Source organism: Eubalaena glacialis, chromosome 4, assembly GCF_028564815.1.
Source record: "Eubalaena glacialis isolate mEubGla1 chromosome 4, mEubGla1.1.hap2.+ XY, whole genome shotgun sequence".
Taxonomy (NCBI): domain Eukaryota; kingdom Metazoa; phylum Chordata; class Mammalia; order Artiodactyla; family Balaenidae; genus Eubalaena; species Eubalaena glacialis.
In genome coordinates this window covers 94,809,178-94,821,728 of record NC_083719.1, presented here as the reverse complement: position 1 = coordinate 94,821,728, position 12,551 = coordinate 94,809,178, and the positions used below count along the sequence as shown (strand labels likewise).

The 12,551-nt window shown below is 36.0% G+C and overlaps 1 protein-coding gene across 2 annotated transcripts in view; it reads left to right on the top strand.

Annotated features, from left to right (window-relative positions):
* PGGT1B (protein geranylgeranyltransferase type I subunit beta) overlaps nt 1-12,551 on the top strand; it is a 60,606-nt gene that overhangs the window by 40,081 nt on the left and 7,974 nt on the right. For both annotated transcript variants that reach the window (XM_061189527.1, XM_061189528.1), the window contains exons 7-8: nt 5,454-5,638; nt 11,176-11,284. In XM_061189527.1, coding sequence (XP_061045510.1) covers nt 5,454-5,638; nt 11,176-11,284 — 294 coding nt within the window. The remainder of the gene's footprint in view (nt 1-5,453; nt 5,639-11,175; nt 11,285-12,551) is intronic.

The window sequence follows — 12,551 nt, the reverse complement described above, 5'->3', positions numbered from 1 at the left end:
ATTTATTGAAGCAAATGAAGCTGTTAGCCTGTCCCCCTTCTTTCTTGAAGTATCACATTCCTCTTGTCCTTCTTCCTGACAAGTTGTTTCTGGCTCCTTCACCATTTTTGTTTCTTCCTCTCACCTCTTTATCCTAGTCCAACTTTCTTCTTTTCTTTGGATCATTCATCTTTCTAAATATCAGTACTCTTATACTTGCTATTCCTTCTATATAGAATTCTCCACTCCCATCCCTAGCAAACACCTGGCTTCATTTCACATCCTTCAGGTATTGGCTCAAATAATATTTTTGGATAAGCCCCCTTTTTAAAATTGCAAACCACCCACAAACATACCTCCTGTTTAGAATTGCAAACCAACCACAGATACATACCACATTCTCTGTCCCGCTTTCTGGCTTTATTTTTCTCCATATCACTTTTATTTTATTTATTTGTTTATTGTCTGTCTCCACATAATATATGCCTCACGAGATCAGAGGTTTTGGCCTGTTTTATTCACTGTTGTATCTCCCACACTTGTAACATATGGCACATAGTTAAATGAACTAACAGATGGTTCTCTATCAATCATCCCTGGGGTGATGGCACCCACACTTTGTTTCCAAATCTATACTGTTGCTTCTGAGCTGCATACCGCCTTTCTGTGTGCCTGCCAGGCTTAGCTAGCTACCTTTATATCTCTCAAGCTGCACATTTTTAAAAACCATCATTCTCCTCTTTCCTTCCTTCCAAGTCTGTTTTTGCTATTCAGGAATGTGGAACTATTCTGATCTACTGATTTTTCAGAGAGCCAGAAATCCAGAATTTGGGGTGTTTAATCTCCTGTTCTGTTTTTTGTTGTTGTTGTTCTTAACTTGCCAGTCACACCAGTCCTCCATTAGTCACCAGTTTATAACCTTTTACGGACTTAAAAGGAAAAGAACTTATTTATTAAGCAGCTGCTCTATGCCAGCTAACAGTTATTCTCACTTAATCCTCACACTAGCCCTCCGAGAGTGGACATCTTTGTATTAGTTAGATTCAATCAGAAGCAAAATCACTATGAATATTAAAGACTAGGAATTTATTACAGGAGTAAGATTTTACATGGTTGTGGAAGAAGATGGAGAAGTAAGGCCCTGAAAGGGGTAGTAGGTGGATCAGGGAAGAGTCACTGACAAGCTCTCCTGAGGCACTGGCACAGGTGGACAAGTGAGACCTTGCAGGGGAATCTGGAGAGCCAGGCGCATCCAGCTGCCAGAATGTAACTGGAAGGCTCTTGTTCGTACATCCATTCGTGGGCTTGGTGTCACTAGAGCAAGAAGTAAAAAGAACTTGGATTCCAAGTATATGGGAGAATAAGGGCAAGCTAGACTCTCACAGCACCTCTACCCTTGTCTCTTACCTCCTGTGCCCACAACCAGGGCAATGGCTACTGCTTCACTTCCACCTTAGAGATCTCACACAGATTTCTCTAGCTTCAGACCATATAAAGAATGGGATTCTGGGAAACAGTTCTCGCTTAGCCAAGTTAACACAGTATAAAAGCACCACCGTGATTATTGTCGTTTTACTCAGAGAAGGTAAGTAACTTAACTCCTAGGCTCACATATCAGGTAAGTGTCTTGAAACCCTATGCTTGTTCAGCAGTACCATTCTGCCCATATTTAAATCCCTTAGTTTAGTTCTCCGTGGTCCAGTGCCAGCCTAGCTTTGTAGATACACATGTGAGAGATCCCTTCCATGCGCTCTAGGTTGCAGAGAAAATGTATTCTCCAAATGTTCTTACATGCCTTCTCACCCCTGGACTTTGCTAAAGTTCTTTTTCCTATACTTGAAATGCTTCCCCTTTACTTGCTTCTCTTCATTTACCTTTTCTTAAACTTCAAATTTTACCCATCTTTCTATGCCTAGTTTCACTGTCACATTCTTTGTAAAATCTTTCATTGTTTCTGGTCCCCCCAGCCCTAAGCCATTTCTCCCTTTTCTATATTCCCGTAATACTTGGTTCGTACCATTTACTTCTGTTCACCTTCTCTGCTAGGTTGTAAGCTGATCGTGTCTTATTTATGTCATACTCCATATGCCCTTGAATATTGTAGTTGTTCAGTACATATTCAATGAGTTAGTTACGCTGTATTCCACTCTGCATCCCAAAGCTGGGAAGGCTGAATTTAGAATGTGTACTTCTGCTACAGTTTGATGTTAATCAAGTTTCTTCATGTGCTTTTTGTCCTAATTCTGCAGTCTAAATGCTACTTAATATACTGTTTTCTTTTTCTTTTTAACTCAACTGCTGTTCTCCAACACCTGCTTAGCCTGGAGTCCATTTGTCACGAAAACTAAATAGGCACATTGTACCCTTCTAGGCCATGATTATCAAATGTTATGATTCTATTTATCCTAGTGATTCTTTTATGATAGTACAGTTTTAGGGGAAAATGTTCATGTGTTTTGGAAGAATTAGATTTTCCTACTTTGCTAGGATTGAAACTACTTTTCCTCTTGAGATTCATAATGTAAAAGTTCAGATATATTAATTTGATTCCATGATTCTTTTAGAATATCTCTACTCCTTAATCCAGAAGAGAAGTATTCCACTTTACTTGGCCTGATTTCGTCTAAGCATTCAACTCCCTTGAATCTACCTCACTTTACCTTTTTCATGTGGTGTTTAAGAGTAAAATGGTGTATTTATCTGTGTACCTTTTTACTTAGCTTTCTACTTTAGCTGTATGTTTGTTGACCATCTTAAATTACACATTTCAGAGCACATAGATTCTTTCAAATTATTTGGTATATACAAATAGATACTAAGAGAATGCTTAAAAACGAGCTTTAAAACCTTACGGGAACAATAAGTTAAAGCATAAGTAAAGCATAGCAAACAGAACCAGAGTCAGGAACACCTCCTTTACCCTGCAACTGGAAGAACTGGGGTAGGTTGTAAAGAGAGAACCAGTCCCTCCCAGCTGTGATTTTTTTATGACTGTGGTATTCTGTGTACATTAATTATCCACATAACTGAAGCATTTCACTTTAGGTGGCAAACTTTCAGCAATTTCAGGTGGAAATCTTTCTCTTATTTGAATGTGCCTTAATATTCTCGTACTCTTACATGCCTTCGATAGAGAAGATTATTTTCATAACCTTCTTCAACCAGGGCATAATGAACAGAATTTAATCTTTTCTTGATGAATTCAGATCATTATTATGAGAAGGAATTCTTAAATTGTACTTTAATATATATAGTGATGTAACATTCTCGAAGTTTTTTGAAGCTTGTAGGAATCATTGACCTAATCCTATTTAGCCCCAAAAGGATATTCTAGTTGAGTTCTTGTGCCTGCTTTTTCTTACTGTACTTACTGTCAGAATGTTACGTCTTTTCTTGCTGTTTTTATGTCTGCCTCTAACAGTCTTTTAACATCCTACTTTTAATCCAGGTTTTTAGAACTGGTTTTTTTTAAATTGTTTAGACAGGAACCTCTCAGGGGTAAATGTTGATAAGTGAATTTTAGCTTAAAGAATAGACTTTGTAATGACTGTGTTTGGCTACTCAGAGACCAAGCTTACTTCAGAAATTTCATTTTCAAAATCTGGTCATTTGGGCAAAGTAAAGAGTATTTTTATTTTGAATTGTGACAGTTTGCTTTAAAAAATCCGAACAATTATTTTGGAGAGTAACAAGTAAATGTGTCTTTATTTCTTGGTAGATAGTTTTAAAGATTATGTACTTTCTCTTAGAGGCTTTATATTTAATGATGTAATAATACCTGAAGTCATGGCCAGCTTCTCATGAAAGAGAAATTGAAACTAGTAGGTCATTGAAGGGGAAATAAGATTGATAGTTGCTGAATAGAACTTATTCTAAAAGGTTATGATAAATTTGTTTTACTTTTGTTTTAATTCACTCATGACTAACATAGATCTCCCTTTTTTTTTCCATTGGGAAAAATTCTGAAGACTAAATAGTTCTTACAGTGTGACCCTTTTATTTATTTATTTTTATTTTTTGACAGTGACCCTTTTAATGTGATAGCTGCCTTGCATTTTCTAGAGAGAATGCTCACTTTTCCTTTGCCAGAGAATACAGCCAAGATTTGTAACACTAAAAGGAAAGTTACAGGATGAGGCATATTAGGAACAATCTATTTAAAGAGATGGAATTAATAAAAACCACTAGGTCAAGTTGTAATAAATTGGAAATATAAGTATTTTCAAATTGTTTGGAGTTGACAGCAGGTAACGCCAATGGAAAGTGGTGGGGTTTTTTTTGTTGTTGTTTTTTCCTTTATGGAAAAATACTGACTTTTCATTTCCCGAGGAAAGTAATTACCTTTGTGACTATATTGGTTCTATTGATGCTATAACATTTTAATAAACTTAGGGGTATAAAACAACACAAATTTATTCTCTTACAGTTCCAGAGGCCAGAAGTCTGAACTGCATCTTACAGGGCTTCAAATCAAGATGTCAGCAGGGCAGGTTTTTTCTGGAGGCTCCAGGGGATAATCTGTTCCTTTGTCTCTTTCACCTTCTGGTGGCTGCTGACATTCTTTGACTTCTTGTCTCATCACTTTAGTCTCTGCTTCCATAGTCACAATGCTTCCTCTTTGATTGTAGTTTAATCTCCCTCTGCCCCCCTTTTATAGGGACACTTGTGGTTACACTTAGGGTACGCCCCATCCAGGATGATTTTCCCGTCTCAAGATCCTTAACTTCCATCACATTTGCAGAGTCCTTTTTGCCATATAAGGTAGCATGCCCATGTTCAGGGATTAGGACCTGGATATCACTGGGGGGCATTAGTCAGTCTACCATAGTGAGCATGGACATGTATTGTGCATCTACTTCCAGATACAGTTTTCTTCTCCACATTACCCCCATCCCCAACACACACACACACACACACACACTCTCACTCACTCTCTCTCTCTCTCTCTCTTTCCCTTTGCTGAAACTTTTCTTCCTTAAATTTCTTAAGCTGACATATAAGCTTCTAGTTTATGTTATATGTGAAAATCAGTCTGCAGCTTTAGGCAGATGGAACCTCAATTCATAAGCAATACACTGTCTTTAAGGGAATTAAAATCAGACTCAGGTGATAGAGTAGCAGACAGGGAGTAGGAGTTCTAGATTTTAGTTTCAACTTTCCCATTAACCATATAATTTTGAACTACTTTCTAAATCTTTTTTCATTTAAAAAATTGTTCTTACAGCTTTAAGTTATTTTCAATTTTTTTCTGTTTCATCAAGTTCATATTGAAGACTCCAGTGCTGAGTGGTTATTTTAAATAGTGAAATTAAGGTAAATAAAATAGTGAAATAAAAGTAAAATTAATTGTCTTTTAATTTTACTTTTATTTCACTATTTTCTAGAGTTATTTAACCCTTTTTTTCTTCAATCATTTCATATTATTTTCCTAGACATCTAATAAGTTTAAAGTATTGTGTGGTTTTAATTAACAGGAGGATCAACTTTTTGTGGCATTGCATCACTGTGCCTGATGGGTAAACTAGAAGAAGTTTTTTCAGAAAAAGAATTGAACAGGATAAAGAGGTGGTGTATAATGAGACAACAAAACGGTTATCATGGAAGACCTAATAAGCCTGTCGACACCTGTTATTCTTTTTGGGTGGGAGCAACTCTAAAGGTAAGAGAAGTAATAAAAATGAGAAACCTTTGCTCTTTGTTAATAAAAAAAACTGTGCTTAAAGGGTTTGGTTTTTGTAATGTTCATTAAATATTGTTAGGTTTAGGGCAAAAGGTTTTTCCTGTTGCTCTGGCAAAGCTAGTCTCTGTATGGTTTTTCCACAGAATTCAGTTATATGTTGTACTACTTAAAAATTTCTGTTCTTATAAAGCTCTAGTGTCCCAGAACCTATGTAAGAAAGTAGGTGTAATGTCATAAAAAACTTGTACCTGAAACTGATCGGTGGTCTATCTAGTGGGGAGATCTGTCTGAACATACCAGTAAAGGGTTTATGGGAAAATTTAATCTTAAAAGGTAAACCATGGGTCATTCCTTTAAAAACCATCTAAGGTTTTCTATTTTGTATTAATTTATTTGTGTAAGCCTTCTGAAATGTATTGATTAATATGTTCATACATTTTCCCCATCTCTACTACCTTTTGATGTACCTAAATACATAAGCTTATTAGCCGTTGAGTACCCACAAGTTTTCAATACCTTAAAATTGCCTTTTTTGCCTTTAAAACGTATCACCTAGGCCTGATATTCAGGAATCTAACAAAAGTCTATGTTCATCATCTATACACAGTAAGTCCCCTGCATATGAACAAGTTGCATTCCGAGAGTGCGTTTGTAAGTCCAGTTTGTTCGTAAGTCTAACAGAGTTAGCCTAGGTACCCAACTAACACAATCGGCTGTATAGTACTGTACTGTAATAGGTTTATAATACTTTTCACACAAATAATACGTAAAAAACAAACACAAAAAGTAAAACATTTTTAATCCTACAGTATAGTACTTTGAAAAGTACAGTAGTACAGTACAACAGCTGGCATACAGGGGCTGGCATCGAGTGAACAGGTAAGAAGAGTTACTGACTGGAGGAGGGGGAGGAGGGAGAGGAGGTGGGAGATGGCTGAGCTGAAGGATTGTCAGCAATAGGAGACGGAGGGCAAGCTGCAATTTCACTCATGCCTGAATTTGATGGCACAGGTTCTGGTTCCTTGCTGGATTCAATTCTATCTACCCTCTTGAAAAAATGATCCAGTGATGTCTGGGTAGTAGCTTTTTTTTTCTTATCATAGATGACACGCTAGCACTGGATTGCATTCTGAACGGCTGCTGCAACCTTCGTGTACCGTTCTACATTCGGGTCCTGTGCCTCAAAAACTAACAGTGCCTCCTCAAATAAAGAAAATCCCCTTGCCATTTCCTGCATCATGAATCTCTTCGGTTCTTCAGTTACTACTTCTTCCTCTTGTCTCTCTTCATCCTGTCTCTGGGCCTCCAGTTCCATCAGGTCTTCATTAGTAAACTTCTCATGTTGCACAGCAAGGAATTCAGTGAAGTCGTCCTCTTGCAGATCTAGCTTGAAATAAAGATACTGTACTACTATACTCTATACAGTGCTGTACAGTAGAGTACACAAAAAGCACAACCACTTGTAGAGGATGCACGCATGTGACAATGTACGCCAGACGTGAACTGACTTACGCGATTGGACATGTGAATGCACATTCGCATCTTTGAATGTTCACAACTTGAAGGTTCGTATGTGGAGACTTACTATAATATCCTAATTTTTTCTCTTAAACAAAATTCATACATGTGGTTGAAATGAATTGGGAAAATAGAACAATTTAAAGTGAAGGCAGTAGCCTCTGTCTCTCTTCTCACTTCTAGTGCCATTCCTCAGGTGCACCATTTTAATTTTGTTAATTATGAAAAATTTCAAACATACTCAAAAGAAGAGAGAATAGTGTATAATGAACCCTTAATATGTTCATCAGCCAATCTCAACAGTTTTCATCCCAAAGCCAGCCTTCGTTCATCCATATACCTACCCACTTCCCTCACCCTCGCTGACTAATATTTTAAAGCAAATCCCAAATACCATTTTTTATATTATCTGGAAATTTTTCAGTTTTTTTCAGCTAAACAAAATAGCTTTTTAAAAAATGGAACTGTAATATTATCACTTCTAAGAAATCAGCCATAAATCCTTATCATTAAATATCAAGTCAGGATGGTATATATTTCCTATTGCATCACATCAAGAGGCATATAATATAATCTCTGGCTGTCTCTCCTTTTGATCAAAGGGCTCCAGAGTTGTCAGAACTGATGCATCCATTATAAAGTTCCCCATCAGCCTTCTTTGTTCACTTTTTTTTATGGTGTTGTAATATACTAAAGTTTATTTATAATTGTACAAATCACAGTGTTGTGTAACCATTACCACTGTCTATACCCCAGACATTTTCATCATCCTAAACATAAACTATGCTCATTAAACAGTAACTCCCCATTCTCCCATCCCTCCAGCCCCTGCTAACCTCTATTCTACTTTTTGTCTCTGTGAATTTACTTATTCTAGGTACATCATATAAGTAGAATCATATAATCTACTGTGTCCTGTGTCTGGCTTATATTTCTCAAGGTCCATCCATATTGTCACATGTATCAAAATTTCGTTCCTTCTTATGGTTGAGTAAATATACCTGTTGGTTGTATATACCACATTTTGTTTTTCTGTTCATCTGTTGATGGACACTTGGATTGTTTTCACCTTTTGGCTATTGTAAATACGGTGGCAGTGAGCACTGGTGTAAAATAAATATCTGTTTCTGGATAATTACCTAGGAGTGGAATTGGTGGATTACATGGTAATTAGGTGTTCAACTTTTTGAGAAACCACCAAACTATTTTCCACAGTGGCTGCACCATTTTACATTCCCCTTAGCAATGTATAAGGGTTCCAATTTCTCTACATTATCACCAATACTTTTTTCTGTTTTTTTTTTTTTTATAATACCATCCTAATGGCTATGCGGTGACATCTCATTGTGGTTTTGATTTGCATTTCCCTAATGATTAGTGATATTGAGCATCTTTTGATGTGCTTATTGGCCATCCTGTGTATCTTCTTTGGAGAAATGTCCAATTTATCTATTTTTTCTTTTGTTGCCCGTGCTTTTGGTTGTTATTCCATGAAATCATTGCCAAATCCAATGTTATGAAGATTTTCCCCGATGTTTTATTCCAACGGTTTTATAGTTTTAGTTCTTGAGCTTAGGTCTTTGATCCACTTTGAGTTGATTTTTGTATATGGTATAAAGCAAGAGCTTCAGCTTCATCCTTCTACATGTGGACATCCAGCTTTCCCAATACCGTTTGTTGTAAAGACAGTTCTTTACCCATTAAATGGTCTTGGCACCTTTGTCGAAAATCATCTGTTTATTTCTAGGCTCTCCATTCTATTGCATTGGTCCTTACTGTTTTAATTACTGTAGCTTTGTAGTAAGTTTCAACGTCAGGAAGTATGAGTCCTCGACATTTTTCTTTTTAAAGATTGTTTTGGCTCTTCAGGGCCCCTTGCAATTTCATGTGAATTTAAGGATTGGCTTTCCCATTTCTTAGGAAAAAGGCTGTTGAAATTTTGATAGAGTTTACATTGAATCTGTAGATTGCTTTGAGTAATGTTGACATCTTAACAATGTCAGGTCTTCCTATCCATGATGATGGAATGTTTATCCATTTATTTAGATCTTTAATCTTTCACCAGTGTTTTATAGTTTTTTGCATACAGATCTTTCACCTGCTTAGATAGGTTTATTCCTAAGTATTTAAATTCTTTTGGAAACTATTATGAGTGGAATTGCTTTCTTAGTTTCCTTTTGGATTGTTTGTTGCTGATGTATAAAAGCTTCATCATCTTCATATGGAATGGTTTTAGCAGCCGTTGAGGATCATTACTTAGGTCCATTATGTCATTGGGGGTTGCTAAATGGTGATATTCTATCATTCCCTCTAAATTTATTAACTAGGATTCTTTTATAAAGAAGAATTTCACTTTAAGGTATGGTTGTACAGAGAAAGGCAGATGATTCTTCTCTTAATTTTAATAATGTTCATTCAGTCAGTGAGTTGGTTCCCTAGCATCCTCTAAAGTTTTCCAATAAAATAATTGGGTTTTAGGGTTTTTTCTTTTTTACCCTTTGAGTATCACTGTGAACTCATAGATTTTAATATATTTTATCCATTTTAGTCCATTACATTGTTCTTTTTAATGCTCAAATTGTCCCATCTTTAGCCAGTAGGAGCCCCTTCAAGTTGTTTCTTGAGTCTTTTTGATATGACCTTGGTGGTCTTTGACAACTTTCTAAAGGCAACTACTTTTAAACCTTTTTAAAAATTTTAATTCTTATGGATAACTTTAAATAATAACTTTAAATATGCTGATTTCTTGACTTAACACCTTTAGGCATTATCCCAGCTATGAAAACATATTCCCAACTATGAAAAATTAAGATTTGGCCTCCCCTTTTTCCAGCAAATTGTTATGGTATATATTTTTTTTAGTTCTGAACCATTTCTCTTCCTCTCCCTTCTAAATCTTTCAGTTTACCTTTACTTTTACAACATCAACTTAGGTAACATTCATATTTTGTCAGTAACAATGATCAAATATTTTATGCTTTGCCTATAGGTTGGTTTTAAAATTTTAAAACCAGTAATCACATATTAGGGCTGTATAAATATCTTTTATTGCTAAACCAAGTACAGTGTTAAGATTATTGTTCCTTCTTTCTATGTAATGACCTATGTGCCACTTGATGAAAAATGTTCCTAGCATCAGGAGTCTAAAGAGTCTCTGCTTATATTCTATTAATTAAACCAAATGAATGAATAAGTTGGTTTCTTATTTGTACCATAACCTTATTATTGGTTTTGTTGCTCTTTTTGAGAAATAATGCTTCTTTATTAATCATTAACACCTTTCGTGGCTCTCTGATTTATTGACACACTTTCAGCTGCTTTGTGACACTTCTTGAACTTCCCTATCTACTGCTCAGCACCCCCCGACCCCGTTCTCTTCACAGTTTGACAATCCTTTATTTTTTTCTATTGAATGGGATCTTCAGAGAAAGGACAAATACATATCCTAAATCTTTAAGCTACATAATTTTTTATGCTAAAATTGTATTTGTCTCACCTTGTATCTTTCCTAATTAAAGAGCTTTAATTTTTTACTATTCTCAAACAAAACTGTCTCTAGCACGTGGTTAATAATTTTTGTTGCTCTTTTTTGAAATATTTTTGGTTTTCATTACCAGCAATTTGTAACTAATAGTTCAAAAGCCTGTCATAAGAGTTAGAATATAGGTTAATAAAATTGCCCTTTTAAAAATAACTGATGAAGTTGAACATACTGGGAAGTTGTGTTTTGAATGTAGCTAAATGTGATGCAGAGAAGTCAGTTGGTATGGTTCAAAAGAAGGAAATAGTGGGTCAAGAAAAGGAGAGTGTATTTGATAAGATGATAAAAAAAAGTTAATGTGGTTGAGAATTTTAAATGCTCAAGCCCCCTAGGCTTGCTCTGAGAGCCTTACTTAATTAGAGAAAAGCATATTTAAATTACATATATCTGAAAATTGAGCCAAAGGTCAATATGAAAGTTTTATGTCAGTAAATTTATATTTGTCATGTCATTTCAGCTTCTGAAAATTTTCCAGTATACTAACTTCGAGAAAAATAGAAATTATATCTTATCAACTCAAGATCGCCTTGTAGGGGGATTTGCCAAGTGGCCAGATAGTCATCCAGGTAATTTATTTTTTGTGTAAATCCAGAGCAACTTTTGTTTTGTTTATTTTTTGAGTAGATCTTCAAGCATCTTTGTCAGAAAGGGCATATGATAGAAAATATAGGCACAGTTGTAAACTTACTTTAAATAATGTTTTTAAAAAGGTAAATTGTTTAAGTTTACGGTAGATTTAGGGTCTTTGGGGTGTAAAGGAAGGATTTGATTATCAAGATGTATTGGTATAGTTTGCCCTTTTTTCCATATATTTCACTTAGAAGTGTTTCATTTTGTTGCGGGCAGTAAGGCAGATGGTCTGAATGGTCCCTGTCCAAAATAGAATTGGTTCATCCAAGATCTTTAGGATTACTAGCTATCACTTGAGCTCTGCAGAATAAATTACTCTTAAATCCAAAAGGGAGCTAGTTCTTACCCTTTTCATAAGTCATTAAATCAGAAATCTCAAATCCTGAATACAGGTGTCCCTCACTGTTCATACTCTTATTCTCTGAATTTTGGCAGATTCAGGTTATTTTTTTAGATGAATACTTTTGCTATATGAACTCTCAAACCATTTCACTCTCTAAAACTCAGGAACCAAATAGATTCAGACAATACAATATTCCATGCTTTCCCAGCTCAGGAAAGGCATAGATGTGAAGAACAGAGGATTCTTGTATTTCATAAGTACTTTTAAAAGGGTTCTTCAGAAATAATGACGTTTCTTCAAAATATGTGGGTAATTCTGCTGTTTTCCAAACCTAGACAGGCCATAGTCTAAGCCGCATGCTCTAATATAATAAAGTCAGTAACTACGTGGATGCCATCTACAGACCCCTGAGGCCTAGCCTGCCAGCACAGCTCATCATCTCCATGCTCCGCCCTGCCCCAAACCTTTGGTGGCACTAGGCCCAAGTTCAGGCCTAGGATTCTGCAGATGTCTTACCAGTCTTCCTCTAGTCCAGTGCCCCTCCTAGTGACACTTTTGTGTGTGTGTATGTACATTTGCTTAAATGAGAGGAAAGGGGCCAAAGCTCTTTTCAGACTCCCAAAGGGATCTCTGATGTAAAAGAGAACCTCTAATCTAAACTCTTCTATTAAGTCTGTTAAAATTGTTCAAAAACTTTCTTAGCACTCAGAGTCAGGTGGCATGGCACACAAGGCCCTCCCAAGATTTGGCTCCTCTCCCACCTCTAGCATCATTCTCCAAGCTACTTGCCCTTCCCCCTTAGGGTTCACCCCCAGCAAAATGAATCTATTTATGACTTCCAAAAATCTCAATTCAAGACT